General features: G+C 37.0%; 1 protein-coding gene across 1 annotated transcript in view; it reads left to right on the forward strand.

Annotated features, from left to right (window-relative positions):
- cntnap5a (contactin associated protein family member 5a) overlaps window positions 1-21,100 on the forward strand; it is an 84,131-nt gene that overhangs the window by 55,467 nt on the left and 7,564 nt on the right. Inside the window, exons 11-18 of the mRNA XM_084121396.1 lie at window positions 4,109-4,215; window positions 4,643-4,762; window positions 10,217-10,417; window positions 15,185-15,341; window positions 16,349-16,476; window positions 16,659-16,829; window positions 19,140-19,358; window positions 19,538-19,777. Of these exons, the coding sequence (XP_083977522.1) occupies window positions 4,109-4,215; window positions 4,643-4,762; window positions 10,217-10,417; window positions 15,185-15,341; window positions 16,349-16,476; window positions 16,659-16,829; window positions 19,140-19,358; window positions 19,538-19,777 (1,343 nt within the window). The remainder of the gene's footprint in view (window positions 1-4,108; window positions 4,216-4,642; window positions 4,763-10,216; window positions 10,418-15,184; window positions 15,342-16,348; window positions 16,477-16,658; window positions 16,830-19,139; window positions 19,359-19,537; window positions 19,778-21,100) is intronic.

Consider the following 21,100-nt stretch of genomic DNA (forward strand, 5'->3'; position numbering starts at 1 on the left):
TGTGAGCCTGCCAGAGGGCGAATGCTCCCGGCTGCTAGACTGAACCTTTCCTCCGTCTCTGCCCCCTCTGTATGCAGCCTCAGACTGTCTCTGATAATCGTGTGCCAAAATAGCTGACCCCTGCAATGCTTTGCCCTCTTTGGGGTTTTGGATATTGTCAAAGAGAGCTTCTCCATGGAGACAAATTTGTTCAGTTTTTTTCCCTTTTGTGAAGCACTTACATTTTTCGAACTTAATGAAGCCTCAGTGGAAGACATCCATTTCTTTATTTTAATGATGTAGTCGTATTTTGTCTGAAGGTGGTGACACATGGGAAGCCGATTCAGGGTGAGATATCTGCAAATGAGCAAACTAACTAAAAGTGGCAATGTTGTAACTTTAATTCTGTGTTGATTTATACAGTAAATAATATTAAAGTATAGTTAATATATATATAATGCATATTTATAAAGTCATTCCCCCCTCCCTCTACCTAATAACTTGGGGTACTGTTTTTGCTAGTAACGTAAAGTTTAGTTCAGGGGTTTTCAAATTGAACTCACAAGTAATTTTAATTACTTTATTCTATTGACAGCATTTTTTAAAGTTAATCTTAAATATGCTGTTAATTTAATATTTTTAATAACTAAATGTGTTAAATACTATAGAAATGTCAATCCATTGTCCAAACTGCTTGTCATGTAAGGTCCTGGGGATGCTGGAGCCTATTAAAGGATTTTGTATCACTAAATATAATTTTTTCACATAGTTTAAATAGTAATCTATACTAGTACTGATTTTAGTAAGTAATCATTTTATGCATGAAAGTACACTACCATTCAAAGTTTGGGGTCGGGAAGATTTTTAAAGGTTTTTGAAATGTTCAGGGTACATTTATTTGATCAAAAATACAGTAAACACATTAATATTGTGAAATATTACTACAATTTAAAATAAATGTTGTTTATTCCTGTTATGGCAAAGCTGAATTTTCAGCAGCCATTTCTCCAGTTTTCATTTATCATCACAGTTCAAAATGGTTGTGCTGCTTTCAAAAGAACACAATACATTTTCATTAGATTTTTTTGTAACAATGTCAAAGTTTTTACTGTCACTTTTGATCAATTTAATGAATCCTTGATGAATAAAATTATTTCAGACAAGACCACTTTGGCAAGTTTACTTGAGTTTATTGAACACAATTTATCTTTGGCGGTATGGTTCCTTATGGGGGTTCTTGCTCCATAATAAATGACATACATAGCTTTGGCATTAACCCCCCTATGGAACCATCAGCTTGAGCAATATACAGATGATTAAGACAGTTAGTAATGTCTTTAAGCCGTGGTTAAACATGTAGACGTAGCAGTGAAGTCCGGGACGTCTATACTGTAGCTTGCTATGAGGAAAGGTGTGTCTCTCACGATGATGTCCGTGACTCTAGGACTTGGAAGCCTTGATAATCTGAAACAAAGAAGACAACAGCCAAAAGGTGCACAGAAATATGCTTGATACTTATAGTGGTGAGGGTGGGGGGGGTTGCGAGCAGTTTAAGCATATTTCCCAGGCGGAAATGCCGCGTATATATATCCTTCCGGTCTAATAGGAGAACGGTAGTGGTTGGAGTAATTTGACAGCTGACCACGTCAGCTGATCCCAGCCTATGCCTACGTGGCCTGTCTGAACTAACGCTGTGCTCGATTAATTAAAAAAATGTAATTCTTGGCATCAGTTTGGAATCCCCCAAAATTCCTAACCATTGCTGTGCATGTCCCATTGATAATAAGGTCATTAATTATCTTGTCACAATTATCTTTTAATTCCCATTTTGATGTATGCATTAGTTCTTTGATTTATGTATCTATATTACAGTTATTGCATTAAATTGCTAATAATATTAATGCTATTCTAAATTTTTTATGTTACTGAAGTATTAAAGTGACCGTTATGTGACTTAATGGGACTTATATGACCAGTTAAAATCACCAGTGGAGAATGACTGTCCATCATTCATTGAAAACACACATAGTGTCCTGTTTTTTCCACATCACAAACCTAACAACAAATTTTCAGGTCATCGACTTTTACTTTAGACAATGTCCCCTTACTAGCAACCTCTCACTAAAATTTCACTGGGCGGTTTATTGCTCCAGAGCAGTTCTGCACGTTGGTTGGCATAATTTTATGGTCCAGCAAAGCCCTTTTCCAAGCATGACTAGAAATAGCACCGAGGTAATGAAATCATCACCTGAAACAGTATCCAGCCTGCAGTTGACTCTCCCTGTAGTGGTTAATGGCTGTTTGAATGGCTGTATTGCACGTGGAGGCCTCGTAAAGTGGGCTCTTCAGGGACCAGACGTGCAAACTGAGCTCTGTGAAATAATATATGCAGGCTAAAAGGCTGGTAATTGTGAAAGTTAAGCAGACAAATTAATGCGCTATTAATCAACACATCTCCTGAAAGCATATCAATTTTTTGCATGTCTCTGTGTTAGTTTATCGAAAGCCATTGCAATAAAACAACAGTCAGGAAGAAATCTAGGGCTCGTTTAGCACTGTCATTGAGGAAAACAGAAGGGATGAAATGAGCTGAAATTGGCCTAATAAAATCCTAAATCCTAAACATTTTTATTTTGTAAATTAATGTTCATCTACAGTATTTTTTAAATAGTATATGCTTGGTAAAATGGCATTTATTGTTATCCAATATTACACTGAATGCTTCTATTGAGTAAGCTTTGAGCTTTTGTTTAGTTTTTTGCTCTCTCATTTGTAAAAGGTTTCCTTTGTTACAGATTATAAACCTCAGTGCTTTTCATAGAAAAGCAAATAAATTCTTGGAAATGAAATTCATTTTCTCCAGTCAAGCGACAATCACATCAGCCCTGTCTCTGATACTCTCCTCACAAAAATCTAAGTATTAATTTTACCCTCTCTAAATTAGATCCAGCTGCACTTGATATTAAATATTCCGTCAAACGCCCAACTATTCTCTTGATTTAACAGACTGTTCGATGCTGTCTGAGTGGCAAGGCCACATTAAGGTCTTTTTCAACGCCGGCGACAACTTAATTGTATACTGACATACTGACATAAAATAGATTTTGACTTGAGATGGACATGTAGCAGGTTCTCTGTCGACTGACAACTTTTATTCGAAATGAGCCTATTAAAAATAAATGCTGACTGCTTATATTCTGTTTAAAGGTCGAAGTCCACCATTCTCCAGTTGTACGGTTGTACATAGTTTAGATGTGTCCGTGGTTGATGGCCAACCAGCCGCCCGCAGTCAGAGTCTAGCCCTGGCAGAATTGCGGGGAAAGATGCACTGGAACTTTTGCACCACGAAAACAAAAGCGCGTCCCATCATTACCTCTCTCATCTACTACACGATAGGCGATATCATTAGGTGTGTTCGACATCGGCTGCGGCTGGATGCTATGGAAGGCCAAAGGGGCCAAAACATGTGAAACTGTCGTGTAAACACGTTGAGAAGCTGCGCTGGCTGAGTTCTCCGGCTACTCTCGAATTGCTCTCGCTGTACTTTGATGGCATACGTCACAGTCACGTGGCGTCGGCGCTGTATCAAGTCGGACAAAATTTCTAACCGGCATGCACTGCTCCAAGTCAGCCGCCGATCGGTCTGCGCAGAGCTGCATGAAGTTGAACAAGCCTATAGTTTGACATGTCTGTCATTGGAAAGATCCACGTGGTGTCATGAATAATTAATAGAAAGTGTCTTCTCATTGGATAAAAAACTCAGTCTCATTAATAATTATGAGACACCGATGAGTCATCAGAGTACTATAGTGCTCTGCCACGTCATAGTCTGTGACGTGGACACGATGAAGATCTTAAACCCGGAAGACGAAAATAGCGGAAAAAAACTAAAATTTAACCATTTTCCCCCTACTATTAAATCTAACAGATGCTAACTTTGTCTTCAATGGTGTTCAACACACATACCTCTGTTAAAATCTCAGAAATTTTGGTTTAGGGTGTCATGACCCTTTAAATGAAGTCTGCATTGTAACTTTTGGTAACACTGGGTTTGTTCTCATTCTTTTCACAGTATATTTATATTGTACTAAATGTTTGTGTGTTTATGTTTCTTCCATTTCCCTGACAGGTGTCTGTATAATTTCTGTGAGCATGGCAGCCAGTGTTCCCAGACGTGGTCTTCTTTCACCTGTGACTGCACTGGTACAGGATACAGTGGAGCTACGTGCCATAACTGTAGGTCTGCACAATGGATTCCTACATTTCAAACACACTGTCTATTTATTATGTGAGATTTAATGTTCACACAACATTTCTGGGAAGTTTTTATTTACAACACCTATCTTTTTTAAACTAAATAGTAACAATTAGTGGGTCACATATCAACATTTCCTTTGGGTATTTGAATTAGAGCTTATGCTTTTAAAACATGCAGACGATACAGAAATTAACATGACATATATGGACATTATCAAATACATTGTATTTGAAGATCCCTGTTTTTCCTCAAAGTCTGTTTTTAACAGGAATCATCTTTGGATAATGTCTGTTAAAAGTGCATACATCTAGACAGCAGAGAAGATTCAAACAATAGCCTTGATCTAGGTTATGAAATGTTTCAGGTGCTTTAATGAAATCTTTTGTTCTCTGTTTGTGTTCCTAGCCGTCTATGAAGCTTCATGTGAACACTACAGGCTTGCAGGAAGCACTTCTGGATATTTCTCTGTAGATCCTGATGGAAGCGGCCCTCTTAATCCCATTCAGGTCTACTGCAATATTACAGGTCAGTTATTCCTGTCCTCACCCCATCTCAAATGTTTTATTTGACAAAACTGTTATATATTTCCCACGTGTTTTACAAGCACTATATATATACATTATAAAGAGGGTTTGAAATTAACACCCGCCAACCCACCAAATGCAGTTGAAAATCAGGTGATACCCGGTTAATTAATCAGATTAATACACTCGGGTGACAGGCGGGTAATACACTCGCTAGCCAATTTGGTGGCTTATGATTCAAAGATTATGCCCTCGAACCAGGAGTTTCCAACATTAGCAAAACAAACTGTAAAGAGGGTCATACTTTGGACAAGAAGCATCATGTCTTTAAAACATTAAATTACATTATCAACAGCTTGGGACAAATATTTGTGACTAGGCTGGAAGATTGTGCATTTTTTCAGTATTCTGGCTTGAAAAATGCTTCATATGAAATAAGATAATATACATGTTCTGTTTACACAGTTGTTTTTTCAAACACTTAACCCTCTACCGCACGCATTATGATAGACCAATAGAAAAAAATATTTGACTCTTTTCTTAGAATGGCTTAACTTAAAAACTTGGAAAAAATTCATTATTTTAAGGTACTTTATGATATATTGCCATACGGCAACAACATACAATAGTGGAAATTTTTAGAAAAAAAATTGCCATTTAATTTTTTTTCATAAAACACTGAACAATATTATAAACACAACACTTTTGTTTTTGCCCCCATTTTTCATGAGCTGAACTCAAAGATCTAAGACATCTTCTATGTACACAAAAGATCTATTTCTCTCAAATATTGTTCACAAATCTGTCTAAATCTGTGTTAGTGAGCACTTCTCCTTTGCTGAGATAATCCATCCACCAGGTGTGGCATATCAAGATGCTGATTAGACGGCATGATTATTGCACAGGTGTGCCCTAGGCTGGCCACAATAAAAGGCCACTCTAAAATGTGCAGTTTTATCACACAGCACAATGCCACAGATGTCGCAAGTTTTGAGGGAGCGTGCAATTGGCATGCTGACTGCAGGAATGTCCACCAGAGCTGTTGCCCGTTAATTGAATGTGCATTTCTGTACCATAAGCTGTCTTCAAAGGCGTTTAAGATAATTTGGCAGTACATCTAACCAGCCTCACAACCACAGACCACACCAGCCCAGGACCTCCACATCCAGCATCTTCACCTCCAAGATCATCTGAAACCAGCCACCCGGACAGCTGCTGCAACAATCAGTTTGCATAACCAAAGAATTTCTGCACAAACTGTCAGAAACCATCTAAAGGAAGCTCATCTGCATGCTCGTCGTCCTCATTGGGGTCTCGACCTGACTGCAGTTCGTCTTCGTAACCGACTTGAGTGGGCAAATGCTCACTTTCGATGGCATCTGGCACTTTGGAGAGGTGTTCTCTTCACGGATGATGTACATGTACACTGTACATGTAAGATGGCAGAAAGCATGTATGGCGTCGTGTGGGTGAGCAGTTTGCTGATGTCAACGTTGTGGATCGAGTGGCCCATGGTGGCGGTGGGGTTATGGGTGCACACCAGTGGTGTAGTCTACGTGATACGCAGGTATATGCCATATACCCACTAGAAAAGGCCAAGGATTTCCGTATACCCACTTAAAAAATCGTGAGGATGCGTAACAACTTCGTTTTGTGTCAGAACTTTCACTTTCATTCATAAATTCACCCCGTCTGTGTTTGCGAAGCGACACCGAATCGCGGAATCCAGTCACAAATGGAGCTTGCTAAGCAGAACGTCACCAAATTTGGCTATTTTTGAATGAATAAATCAAAAGTAGGGCTGTACAATGAATCAAATCTCGATATGGACTAGTGTCTGTGAATATTAAAGTTAAAAGAGACTGCAATTGTTCTACGCGTCTCTGGGAATGAATGAGCGCTCAATGTGTGCTCCACTACACACACACACACACACACACACACTGAAGCACGCGTGATCACGCTCGTGGTGTTTTCAGCGTTTCACTGTATTGAGACATGAGCTACTAGGCTACATGTGCACTTCATCGCAGAGAGTCACTTCACGAGAATTTCACCATTTCATTTGATAAAAGTCATTCATTCGTTTCATATACAAACACATAGAAACTGTAATGTCTTTACGACAACCTGTCAAAATAAAAGTTCGGTATAACTTGAAGAAATTATAACAGAAATATATTACTATTGCACAGTAGAGTATACAAGTAGGCCTAATAATAATAATAATAGTTTATTAAAACACACAGAAACTCAAATGTCTACAACCCACCAAAATAAAAGTTCGGTCTAACTCAAAGAAATTAAAAAGTAAAAATGAATTTTAAAATAATAATAATAATAAAATCTATTAAAACGTTATTTTAAGGGAATATCACACAAGTTTTCATACATGTTTTAATTTAAAGAGTAGCCTAAACTTGCCAAAACAATAACACCATTTTTTTTTTCAAAAACACCATTTCTAAAAGTAAATTTGTATTTGTGCCTATAATGTTTCATTTTTTTAATTTTTTTATTGTCAACTGATAAAACCTGTGCTTCAGGGACCATATTCATATAACATCTAAGGTTAAATGTAGCTCGTAACTGGCTGAGTTAGATGGTGATTAACACTAAACAGTAGAAAATCAGTCCAGTCTCCCCAGCTGTAAATGGCTGTTAAAGTCTTGTGTTGCTTATAATAAATTGACATGTTGATAACACCTAATATTTCATACTGCTCTCAATTACATGTCGATGCATACTGTATGCATTAGTGAGTGTGGTGGTGCTTATGGGGTGACGGTCTGGGATGGGTGAGTATGAGGAGGCGGGGGGGGGGGGGGGGGGGGTATATTACAGTATACTCACTACAAAAAAATAGACTACACCACTGGTGCACACAGGTGCATTTTACTGCTGGCATTTTGAATGCACAGAGATACCGTGACGAGATCCTGAGGCCCATTGTTGTGCCATACATCCACGACCATCACCTCATGTTGCAGCATGATAATGCACAGCCCCATGTTGCAAGGATCTGTACACAATTCCTGGAAGCTGAAAACATCCCAGTTCTTGTATGGCCAGCATACTCACCGGACATGTCACCCATTGAGCATGTTTGGGATGCTCTGGATTGGCATATACGACAGCGTGTTCCAGGTCCTGCCAATATCCAGCAACTTCGCACAGCCATTGAAGAGGAGTGGACCAACATTCTACAGGCCACGATCAACATCGGACCACACCCGGTTTCGGACCCCACCCGGACCCCCAATACAGTAAAACTGCACATTTTAAAGTGGCCTTTTATTGTGGCCAGCCTAAGGCACACCTGTGCAATAATCATGCTGTCTAATCAGCATTTTGACATGCCACACCTGTGAGGTGGATGGATTATCTCGGCAAAGGAGAAGTGCTCACTAACACAGATTTAGACAGATTTGTGAACAATATTTGAGAGAAATAGGCCTTTTGTGTACATAGAATAAGTCTTAGATCTTTGAGTTCAGCTCATGAAAAATGGGGGCAAAAACAAAAGTGTTGTGTTTATAATTTTATAATTCGTTTTAGTTTGCTTTCAGCAACTACCGACAAGAGATGGCAGTCTGTCATAAATCGCGCCACAGAAAAAAACTGCATGTCATGTGACTTAACCAAAGCACATTATTGGCTAAACTAAGGTCTTCTCATTCCAACAAAAAACACAAGAATGTTTTCTTAAAGAGACGGTGGCAAGGAAATGAACAAAGAGTATGTTGCCATATGGCAACACCATGTGGTAGAGCAGTGGTTCCCAATTCCAGTCCTCGTGACCCACTGCTCTGCACATTTTGTATGTCTCTCTTATTTAACACACCTGAACCAGATCATCAGCTCATTAGGAGAGACTCCATGGACTGAACTGAGTGTGTCAGATAAGAGAGACATACAAAATGTGCAGAGCAGTGGGTCACGAGGACTGGAATTGGGAACCACTGTGGTAGAGGGTAAAATTCAAACTCATTGCTGAAGTGAGCTTTCTGTATATTCACTGCTGCCTTGAACTTCAGAAGACAAATAGCCTACTGAATGACTCGTCCTGAGTATTGAATGGATGTCAAGGGAAGAGAGGCTTTAATACACAGTGAATTCAGTTCACTGACTTTTGTGAGGAAACTGCTGCTGATCACTTTATGAATTGACAGCCTGTCAAGGCTAATCTTTTGCTATTAAAGATTAATTCTGGAGTGTGCCTGAAATTACAATGAAAAATGCGGTTTTATAAGAGAAGTCACTGAGAATTTTGTTTTTATTTATATTTTATATTATTTGTGTGTGTTCTGCAACAATGATTGGATGTTGTAAAACTGCAAGCCATTCAAGGATTCAGAATTCCTATATTTAAATCTAAGCAGTGATTTTGATAATCTGGTTTATTTCTAAAATTTTTGTTTTGTTTAGCAGAAGTTTTGAATGGCTGGTAACTTAATAATTTATTAGCCAAATTCCCTGATTATGAAATAAAATAAATTAAATTTTAATCACATACAACATAAAATACACCCCAAACTTGATATAGTATACAGTTTTACTAAATGCTAAGGGTACCACAACAATATGCTTAAAACGGCACCATTTTCAAAACGATCCCCATTCACACAGATCCACAAAAATGACTAAAGCGCTGCATTCTGCTGCCAGGCCATTAGATGGCGATGAATAGATTAATCACGTAATGTGCATGACATCATTGTTTTCAGAGATTTGCAGGTTTTTTTGTTTTCAAAAACTTGCACTTTGAAACCCGTTTTCAAAAGTTTGCGTTTTCAGGCACCCAAAACGCCCGTTGTCGTGTAAATGAACGGCCAAAACACATAAAAAGTTTGATGTTTTTAATTGAAAACTGTGTTTTGTAAACAGCCCCTCAATGCTTCTTCAAGATTTAACTTGACTACTAAGACATTACCAATAATCTTTTGAATAATTTCTCTGCATCTTTGAGTATTTTATTATATATTTTTGTTTTATTTTAACTGATTATATTTTGTGTGTGTGTGTGTGTGTGTGTGTGTGTGTGTGTATCATGTATTTAAGTATATATGAATAAATTATTATTATTTATAAACCGAATCATTATTCTGTGATACTTGTACATTTTATATCACTGCATTTGTTGGAAAGACACTAGGGGCCAGATTTACTAAACGGCAACTTAGAGGGAGACAGATGGGAGTGGAAAGGTCTGTGGGTGATCTACTGACAATGCACTAATTAAAGAGCACAGACATAGCAGCTCATTTCCATTAATCGCCGCCATGTCCATACCTTTTCATTGCTAAGTTTTCACTGCATTAAAATCCTAACAGTAGTTTTTTAATGCCGGAAGAGGGTTTGTGCTGGCGCAACTTATTCGTAAATTTGGCCCTATAACTCCTATTTTTTAAATTGTATATAAAAAAACACAAATTTGTTTTGTCAAATTTTGTAGGGAACAAAGTGTGGACGGTGGTTCGTCACAACAGCTCGAATGCAGTCAGAGTACGAGGCTCTACACAGCAGAAGCCACATGTCGAATGGTTCAATTATAGCGCCTCATCTGAACAGCTGAAGGCCCTGGTGTCTCTGTCAGAACACTGTGAGCAGAGAGTCACCTACCACTGTAGAAGGTCACGGCTCTTTAACCCCTGGGGTAAGTGCTGGTTTTAGTCTCTCAGGCCCTGTTTATACCTGGCATTAAGATGCGTTTTGGTCGATCGGACCACAAGTAGATGAGGGAAACACATTCCTGTTTACACCTTTAGTTTTAATCCGTCTCTTTTGTCCACTTTCAACCACTTCTGTCCTGATTTCTTCAAGGTGAGGGTCTATGGGTGGGTAAATGATTTTTTTTCCAAATCTTTCAATGTAATCGACAAAATAAGCTTGTGCAATTTACATATGAACGCGCCCAGAGATGACGGAAAACACAGAGTGTATCAGCTTTCGTTTCTGCTCTGACAGCCGCAAGACCACAACAGACACAGTGATTGTGTGTTAGAAATCAGTAATAGTGAGAGAACGTTGTGCTTGGTACGTTTTCGTCTTCAAACCAAACTTTGGTCTTCAACCAACAAAGTTTAAATCCTGCCTGGCTAGCACGCTTCCCATAATGTTCATGCGTTAGGTCAGTAGGCGGAGAGTAGGCGGTCTTTTGTGGCAGTTCAAACACATTCGACCACATGAGGGTCTAAACCATGAAAGTAATCCAGTCGAATGTGGTTTCGACTACCTCTGGAAGTGGTCAAAAGTGGACAAGCTCAAAAAGTTTTAGACCCTGTTTACTTTTGTATTTAGTGTCGTCCACTTGTGATCCGATCGACCAAAACACATCTTAATACGAGATGTAAACAGGGCCATCAGTATGCATCAATGTTGTTGAAAGAACAATCAGTGCTACATATAATAGATTGATTTTGCCAGTTACTTTAGTTTAAGCTAATAGCAATAATGTTTCTTTCCTCTCTTTATTCTTTCTGAATTATGATGTGACATGAATCAAAATTAGACATGCCAATTGAAGAGAATTTTGCATGAATACATTTTGGTCTGTCAAAGCATCATGAGAAAATAAAAGTGCATGACTTGATAATATTGGCATGCAAAAATGCTTCATTAGCATCTCACCAAACGTATGTGAGAGAGGTCATAATGGTCATCCAGTGTCTGCAGGAAGGAAGAGAGAGATTTTGAAAAGCTGTTATTTCAGTTTGGGCAGCTCTTAAAGGGAGTCATGTGCAGTTTTCCTCAGTTAATGAAAAAATGATGCATCTCAGTTCCCCTGAGACAGATATCATATCCCTGCAGACTATAAACAAGAATATTATTCCCTACATACTGTATCATAAAATAGATGTTTTTTTTCTTTCTTCTGGTCCAGCTGTCTTGAATGAAAAGCATAATTTGTTTTATTGCTTTTGAAATATTAGTTTTCTCTCTGTCCCTCTCTTGCTATTGCTATTGTGATATCTTAGTTACAAGTCAGCTAAGTAGGCAAATGCCTAAGTAACGCAAGTTGCTGTCTTTTCCCATTTATTGACAGTTCTCCAGTCCCCATGTTGAGAGAAATCGGGAGTACGTGCAGAGGCATTTGGTTCGCTGTGTAAACATTATGGCTATTGTAGTTCTAGACTAAATATAGACTAAAAGCAAAAATTACTTCACATTTGTGTTTCAATGTTTTATTTTTAATTGCTGAAGTAAGAGTGTTGAACTTTCTTCTCCTGCATCATATTCTTCTGCAATCCAGAATGGTAGCACAGCAGAAAGGTTTGTTTGAGCTGCGGCCTCTACTGTACAGGTGTGAATTTTACACTTCTGGTGTGAAAGGGCCTTTACATTTGCCAAAAATATAACTTTTGTTTTGTTTGATATTAAAAACAAACAAACAAGCCAGCCCAGCCCAAGTGAAAAAAAGTAAAGCATCACTTTCCATAAAGAGTAACTAAGTAATGCAATTAGTTACTTTTTTAGATAGCAACACAATATTGTAACACATTACTTTTAAAATTATCTTTCCCCAGCACTTATTTACATATGTGAAGAATAAAAAAAAAACACTTTAAATTAAACTGAAATGGATAATTATATGAGTTGAACATTCCGTTTAAATATTTCTTAACAGATACAAAAAAAGATTGAATTTTGAAGATGTAATAGAGTTATGTTGGAAGTATTATTATTAGTAGTACAGTAGTAGTGTATTTCATGATGAAAATGGTCTATTTGATATCTAAACTACATATAGCAGTAAAATATTAATGTTAAAGGCTTAAAAATACAATTTCTTGCTTGTTTTCTGTCATATTTAACACATTTAAAATATTTATTTTGAGGGTTGTTGTCTTGACAAAGGTTTTCATTTCATTTTAGTGGAGTGGGTGAATTATCATGGTGTAACGTAATTATCGTGGCATAATATCGTGGGAGTGTTTCTCACTCACATTCAGGAGGCAGGTCTCAATAGATTTGATCAAATGCTGAAATGTATATAGCCCAAAAGTAGTTTTATTTAAGTAACAGATGTCTTGTAGTTCATAAGCTAGCAGAGAATGAAAGAATATCCATATATTTATTTTCAGTCTGGCAGTCATCCCAGTCTGAAACTATAATTATTGCCCAGATTAAATTCCACTTGGCGTTAATATGCAGTGCAGACCAAAGATTTATTGGAAGTCATTATTACAGTACCACACCTTATCACAAGTGTTCAGATTTAGTGTGCTAAATTAAACTGTCAGTTTAAAGATCTGTCAGTTCTTCCAAGTCTATACTTGAGACTGCAAACTCTTCTTTTTTTTTCAAACACAAATGGGGTATCATATTTCCCAGTCACTGTTATCAAGTAATTATTGTCACTTTTACTGCCACCTTTCCTCTCTGTTTGAACAAATTTGTTTCTATTTTAATTTCTGCACGTGTTCAAAATGGACCACAGTAGGGAAGATCATACATAATTGTTTTAGATTTTTTGGCATATTTTTGATTTGCTTATTGAAATTTTACCTTAACATCTTTGATATATCACTACCTATGTCAATAAAATGTATAACATAATTAAGTCTATATGTCTACATGCTATATGTTCTTACAGTTCAATGACATACTGCATCCTCTACAATTTGGATTCCGGCCCCAATATTTGACGGAAACGGCCAATTGCTATTTTATTGAACAACTTAAACTAGCAATTGACAAAGGTCAAATAGTTGGAGCAGTTTTCAGGGATATAAAAAAAGCCTTCGACGTACTTAATCATAATGTACTTTTACAGAAATTATCCCAGTTGAACTTTGACAAAACAACTTTACAGTGGTTCAAGACATATTTGGAACATAGACAACAATGTGTAATAATTAACAATGAAAAGTCATCCTTTACAACACTGAAAACAGGTGTCCCCCAAGGATCAATTCTTGGGCCTCTGCTTTTCACATTGTACATAAATGATTTACCAAACATCTGTCCGGGCGCAGGTTTCCAAATGTATGCAGACGATACAGTTGTTTTTGTGAGTGGCAAAAGTGTTGAGGCCATCACTGCACAGCTGCAGCAACACATTAACTCTGTGTCAGTATGGTTTCAAAACTCAGGACTAACCCTAAATCTGAGTAAGACTGTGTCAGTTTGTTTTGCTTCCAGATCACACCCCTTGGAAGAACTGCATCTGACAATTAATGGTCAAAATATTGCCCAGGGTAAAGAAGTAAAATATCTGGGACTAATCCTGGACTCCCATTTATCATTTGAAAGTCATGTCAAAAAGATCACTAGAACAGCCAGGGCAAACTTGTATAGTTTCAGAATCATACGAGACTGTTTACCATTTCATGCAGCAAATACATTTATGCATGCAATAATTTTCTCTCACCTCAGTTATTGTATAACCTCCTGGTCACAGGCAACTGCCACAACAATCAGGCCTTTAAGACTGATTTACAACAGAGCACTAAAAATATTAGATAAAACATCTGTCAGAACACACCATTGTGGAGTATTGCAGAGGTTAAACTTTTTTAACTTTGAAAATTTTATTAAATTTTGTAACTTGAAATTAATGTATAAATGTCTGCACAATCAAGCCCCTGATGTTCTCAGACGTCACATAGTCCCACTTCGATCAGTGGGCTCCATCACACGAGGAGCTGCTAATGGAAATGTGAAAGTGCCCGTTAGAAAAAAGACCTTCGGACAGTCGGCCTTTACTGTCCAGGGTGCTAAACTCTGGAACTCCTTGTCTACCGAGCTGAAACAGGACTTAGATCTGGGGGCTTTTAAAAATGAACTAAAGCGTATTTTAAAAAGAGATCAAGTGTGCAATCATTTTTAGTTTGCGCTCAAATGCACATTCTTTATGTAATGTCAGAATTAAGTAATGTTACTGTAAATGTAAATGTATTTTTTGTACTCTCTGTATGCATGTGAAAAGCCCTTCTAGGGACGGACATTGCAAATTAGCCTTGGCTATAAATGTTGTAGTGTGGTACAGGTTTATTGTTCACACGTGTCCCTATTAAATAAATTAAATAATTAAATAAATAAATAAAGTCATGTGATGCTACATTTATAATGCCTAGGCTGCATAGGCTAGTTGTAAGTGGGGTAACAGTAAGTAAAAAACACTAATGTCAATGTGTGAATTGGTCAGTTGCATATGAAATTATGTCTCTATAGCCCACATTATTATTTAACACGCTAAAAAAAGGTTTTGTTTTGTCCTTGTTTTTTAATATTTGTGCCTATTACCGAAAATATGCCTGAAACTGTCTATTATTTTGGGAGGAGGTAGAGGACTGAATTGTACAGGTCTTAAATGGAAACAATGAGTTTGTTGTGCATTAATTCAATATCGATGTTACATTTTTGAGCCTTACATTTATATAGGTTCTCCATTACTTGATTGAATCTGGTGTTGTTGCAGATGGCACCCCTCTGTCCTGGTGGGTGGACCGCAGAGGAGAGAAGAGGACCTACTGGGGTGGATTCCAGCCAGGGGTGCAGCAGTGCTCCTGCGGTCTGGAAGAGAACTGTGTCGACATCAACTACTTTTGCAACTGTGATGCAGACAGAGTGTCATGGTAACAAGGCAAATGCAACTCATTATGTCTGTTAGATTACAGAGATGATGGACCTTACTTTTACTAACACTAGGTCTCATTCACTGATAATTGCGCACAAGATGCGTAATTATGTGCACAGACAAAGCTCAAAACCTGATGGAAAAACAGTAAACACCTTTTATATAAGCCTAGAATACTTTTATTTAGAATTGATGCCAGATCCGTTTTGTTTTGGTTTTTTTACTCTGAAATAAGACTTATTTTTGGGTCACTAATTTATTACATTTATTCATTATTATATAAATATTATATTTTAAATATTTATTTTTTAAGTTTTACTTATTTGTTTAAACTATAGTAAAACAGTAATATTGGGAAATGTTGTTTTCAATTTTAATATATTTTAAAATGTTATTTATGTGATGCAAAGCTTAATTTTCAGCAGCATTACTCCAGTCTTCAGTGTCACATGATCCTTCAGAAATCATTATAATATGCTGATTTGATGCTCAAGAAACATTTTTATTTTTATTATCTCATTTGAAAATTTAGCAGTTGTACTGCTAAATATTTTTGTAGACACTGTGATACGTTTTTTCAGGATTCTTTGATGACTAGAAGATTCAAAAGAACAGCATTTATTTAAAATTTGTATACATTCTTTACTGACACGTTTGATCAATTTAATGCATCCTTGCTAAATAAAAGTATTAATTTCTCTCAAAAAATAAAATCTTACCTACCCCAAAATTTTGTACAGTAGTGTATATCTAATATATCCATGATTCATATTAGTTTATTCTAAAATGCATCATAAATATAGAGTAGATTGATGATTTTTGCATGCTTTCTTCATTAAACATTTTACCCACAAGTATATGCATAGGCTACCGTATGAAGGATAAGTGAATGCGAACCATTGACTATTTGTGTGCAGTCTTTTTTTTTTTTTTCAAAATGCTGTCTCTTTGTTGCCTTATACATTTATTGATAGGACTGTTTTGAATTTGTGCTTTTGTTTACAGGGAGAATGACACTGGTGTCCTCTCATATAAGGAGCACTTGCCAGTGCAGGAGATTGTGATTGGCGATACTTACAGACTAGGCTCTGAAGCCATGTATGTCGTAGGACCCCTGCAGTGCTCTGGTGACAGTACGTGAACTGAAATGATCTGTTCTGCTGTTGTCAAACATGACAGGGTTTGATGTTTGAAAGAGAAAAGAAAAAGAAAAAGAAAAAAGACGACAGATAGCAGATAATGCTATGTATAAAAGGAACAGGTAAAGGAACAGACTATCAAATATATGACACATATCTATCTTCCTCCCTGTTAGAGTCCTTGTGGAATGCTGTATCTTTTTATCAAGCGGCTTCAAGTCTGCAGTTCCCAGCTCTTCAGGCAGAGCTTTCCCTCGATGTCTCCTTCTACTTCAAGACTGCTTCCCCCTCTGGGGTCTTCCTGGAAAACATGGGCATTCAAGACTTTATCAGGGTTGAGCTGAGCTGTGAGTCCCATTATCATACATCTTTAAGACTGTAGAAATATCATACTAAGGTTTCTGTTTTAGAAATCTAATTGCACAAATAATTTAAAGGGGTCATGAACTGCATTATTTGATTATTTTATAATGTTTCCTTGGGTGCACTTATAATGTTAGTATGATTTTTAAATAAAAAATTGTCATAATTTAGAAAAATCAAAAATTGACATAATTTAGAAATAAAAGGTATTTTTCCTACCCTGATTTTAGCCTTTGATTTAAACACTCTGTTTGAAGGTGCGTGTCTGTCACTGAGACTTCAGTGTAAACGCCCACTGCTGTGATCTGTGTTAGTACATGTGGAACTCTTGAAAACTTTAGGCACATTTTTACTATTACAGCTCTCAAAGTTAACTAATCAAGAAAAGTGTTGATTACAGCATTATATTTAGATCTATAGCATTATATTTAGTTCATGGCATGAAAGGTTGCAGTGATGAGCATGTAGCCCATCACAGACATGTTGAGCGCATGAATGCAGTGATCTCGTCTTTGCAAGTCGATTTCTGCACACTAACTAATGCTTTCATCATAACTAAGTGCAAACACGATGTAAATAAAATATTCGTTGAATGTAACGGGAGTTTTGGCGGGAGTCCAGAACTCAGTCACTGATAAACTCGCGCTGTTTGATTGACAGCTCCAGCGATTGTAACAGGAGTGTTTCTTTGATCATTTTCTATATATTATTTAATAACAGTTTAAATAACAGATTATTTTCATCCTACTAAGAGAAACAATGTAAAGTTGACCGTTTAGTCACTGGTTTTACAAACGATTTTGAGACAAAGAACATCTGACTGTACATGTATCAGAAATCACTGGTCACTGTTCAGATATTAGAATTAACTCGGTTACTTGCATATTGTGGCATTACTGTCGAGTCCATATCGTAAAAGTCTGTTTGAAAAGCCTGTGCCACAATTACGACTGAGAGTACACAGTGAAATGTACTGAATAAAAATAAATAATGCTCAACTGAGACATTCACATTGTTGAAAGTAAATAACCACATTCCTAGCATTAGGATCCTTTAGGTCCTAATTGGATTTTTAGTCCAGTGATCCCCTGATCGCTCTTCCCTCCTCGTCATCTCACTAACACGAAAGTTGAGATGATGAAGTAGGTGTTGATCTTCTTGAAAATTGGATTTCTCAATTCATTCCCTTTAATATAACACAAATTTAGATTAAAGGGTTAGTTCACCACAAAAATAAAATTCTGTCATCATTTACTCACCCTTATGTTATTCCACACCCGTTAGACTTGCATTCATCTTTGGAACACAAATTAAAATATTTTGAAAAAGATCTGAGCAGTTCTGTACTCTCCATTGACAGCTATACAACTGACACTTTGACGCTTCAAAAAGTGCATAAAAAGATCGTAAAAGTAATTCATATGAATTGAGTAGTTTAGTCCAAATTTTCTGAAGAGACATGATCACTTTATATGATGAACAGATTAAATGTAGGCTTTTATTTACATATAAGCATTGATCAGCGAACATAAACAAGCTCATCTGAACCTGCTTGACATACAACCTCATTGGTTCTTGCAGAAGCTCAAACGTGCTGCATAACACACGAGAATGAACCTCATTGGTTCTCGCACGTCAAGTAAACATGCTTGAGCTTCCTTTCATCATTAATGATGTGTGTGTTGAATGTTTATCTGTAAATAAAATCCTAAATAAAATCTGTTCAGCGTATAGTGTTTTTTCAGAAAATTTGGACTTAACCGCTCAATACAAATGGATTAGTTTTCCGATCTCTTTATGAACTTGATGTCAAAGTGGTAGTTGCATAGCTGTCAGTGGGGGGACAGAAATTTGAGAGGAAGCAGGGCCTTGAACTATTATTGGCTGATTTTATCCATAATGCATAAAATAATGTTAATTTATTCAAATTAAAATGTTAAAAATGTATTAATGTACTGTTATTCAAAGGTTTGAGGTTGGTAAAATTTTTCAAGAAATATTTATACTTATTATTTCAAAAGAACAGAATTTAAAATAGAAATTCTGTGTAATATTAAAAATCTTTTGATAAATTTAATGCATTTTTGCTTAATAAGTGTTAATTAAAATCAAGCTAACCAAGGTCTTCAGGATTACTAAAGTTACAGGAAGGTCAGTGTGATCAATGTTGGTGCTAAACTCTGCAGGAAAGCGGATCTCGAGGGCCAGGGTTGAGAATCCCGGCTCATTTTAGAAGTGTTATTTATTCTATTTGTTCAGACTGCTTTCAAATCCTCATGTTCCTGTGCACCCAGCTCCCTCAGCTGTGACTTTCTCCTTTAATACGGGCGACGGGCCAGTAGTCCTGACCGTCAAATCTCCTGTCCCGCTGAACGACAGGCAGTGGCATTGGGTTCGAGCCGAACGCAATGTGAAAGAGTCCTGCCTGCAGGTCGACCAGCTGCCCCTGCGGATCACAGAAACACCACCTGACGGACACCTTCGCCTTCAGCTTGGAAACCAGCTGTTTGTTGGTAAAACTGACCTTTTGAAAGTGCATTACAGAAAGAAAGGAGCTGTATTCGTTTGTTACTCTTCATTCAGTCCAGTAGTAGTTGTCATTTCATGCATCTGCCTCTGAAAAAAATGTCTGATTAGTCAGACTGAAATGTCTGATTTTTTTTTCTTCATAATTTCCTCTCTCATCTCTCAGGGGGCACAGCCACAAGACAAAGGGGCTTTCTTGGATGTATTCGGGCATTAAACATGAATGGAGTGAATTTTGACATGGAGGAACGGGCCAAAGTGACACCAGGAGTGAGTTCAGGGTGTGCGGGACACTGCAGCAGCTCAGCTCGGCTCTGCCACAATCGGGGGAAATGCATCGAGAAGAGCAGCGGTTACATGTGCGACTGCACTCACTCCGCTTACGGCGGACCCTCTTGCACAGAAGGTAATATTCCAAATTGAACTAGTGATGTCAATAAATGAAACCTTTCATAACCGTTAAATCAAAACACAGAAAATGACAATTAGCTAGAAGAAAAAAGGAAAGCACTTAAAAAGACTTTTCAAAATAACTAATAACATGCTTAATTTGATAGAATCTACTTTTTGCTATGACTTGGTGAGTACCAAATAAACATAATCAAATAAATAAATGAATGAAATATGAAATGCATTTCCTTTTTAATAATCAGATGCAATCTAACAATTAAAACCCTGGAATTGTTTTTGCAGACAGTCATTATGCAATAATGAATACTTCCAACAGCATAATCTTTATCTCAGACATGATGAAACTGCCATGTAATATGAAACATGAATTCATGGATGACTTAGTGACGTCTATGTATTTGCATAAAATACTGTAAAAATAATTGCTCCATATGTCAGTGGGCAAAAGCGCTGCCAGTCACTGAATAACTGGGCTCTATCGACGGCTGTGTGATGCTGGATTGAAGAGCTCTGATGTTGCCTGTATGAGCAGTGAAGCACAGAAGTCTTGGAGGCGTACGTGTTGAGTGGGATTTTTGAACATCTTGATGTACAGAATTTGAAACGAAGCTATTTTTTACATAAGTATCCAACAGTTCACAGAAAAGCTGCCCTTCCATTAGTACAGAACAACAAAGCAATATTGGCTTATCATAACCTTGCTAGGTTTGAATTGGCCATTGTTCTAGTGTGGGTGGAATGTTCTAGCTTCTTGTTAATTAAAGTTATGATATACTGGCAGACGTACTTGAAAACATACCTTTTCAGAAATGTAGTTATACAAGGTTTTATAATGTAATCTTGGTTGTATAATATCTGTCAGTAAATAAGAGGAGAAAATCCACACATTTGTATTCATGAAGACATCAGAAAGTCGGATGTGCGTTCTTTAGTTGGATCTGATCAAAGGCGCCGAGGACGAGATGAGAAAGTCTGACTGTTCTGTTCTCTTGTCTGATAGTCTGTGTCTAATAGTGCTCGTCACTGTGATGATGCACATTGTTCAAATACAGACAGAGAAGAAAACATGGTTATTAATGCCAAAGTATTTCTTCTGATTCTTGCTGCCATAGTCATTTTATGATATCCGGAATATTTAATATCTGGAATATTTAATTTTGTGTTAAATATACTTTGAGTCCTACTTTCTTTCTTTTATGTTCTTTTTTTCTTTCTTTCTCTTTTTTCTTTTCTTTTTCTGTCTCTCTTTTTTTCTTTTTCTCTTCTTCTTTGTTTTTTTCTTTTTCTTTCTTTTATTTCTTTCTGTCTTTCTTTTTTT

The sequence above is a fragment of the Abramis brama genome (assembly GCF_963993115.1).
Source record: "Abramis brama genome assembly, chromosome: 8".
NCBI lineage: Eukaryota > Metazoa > Chordata > Actinopteri > Cypriniformes > Leuciscidae > Abramis > Abramis brama.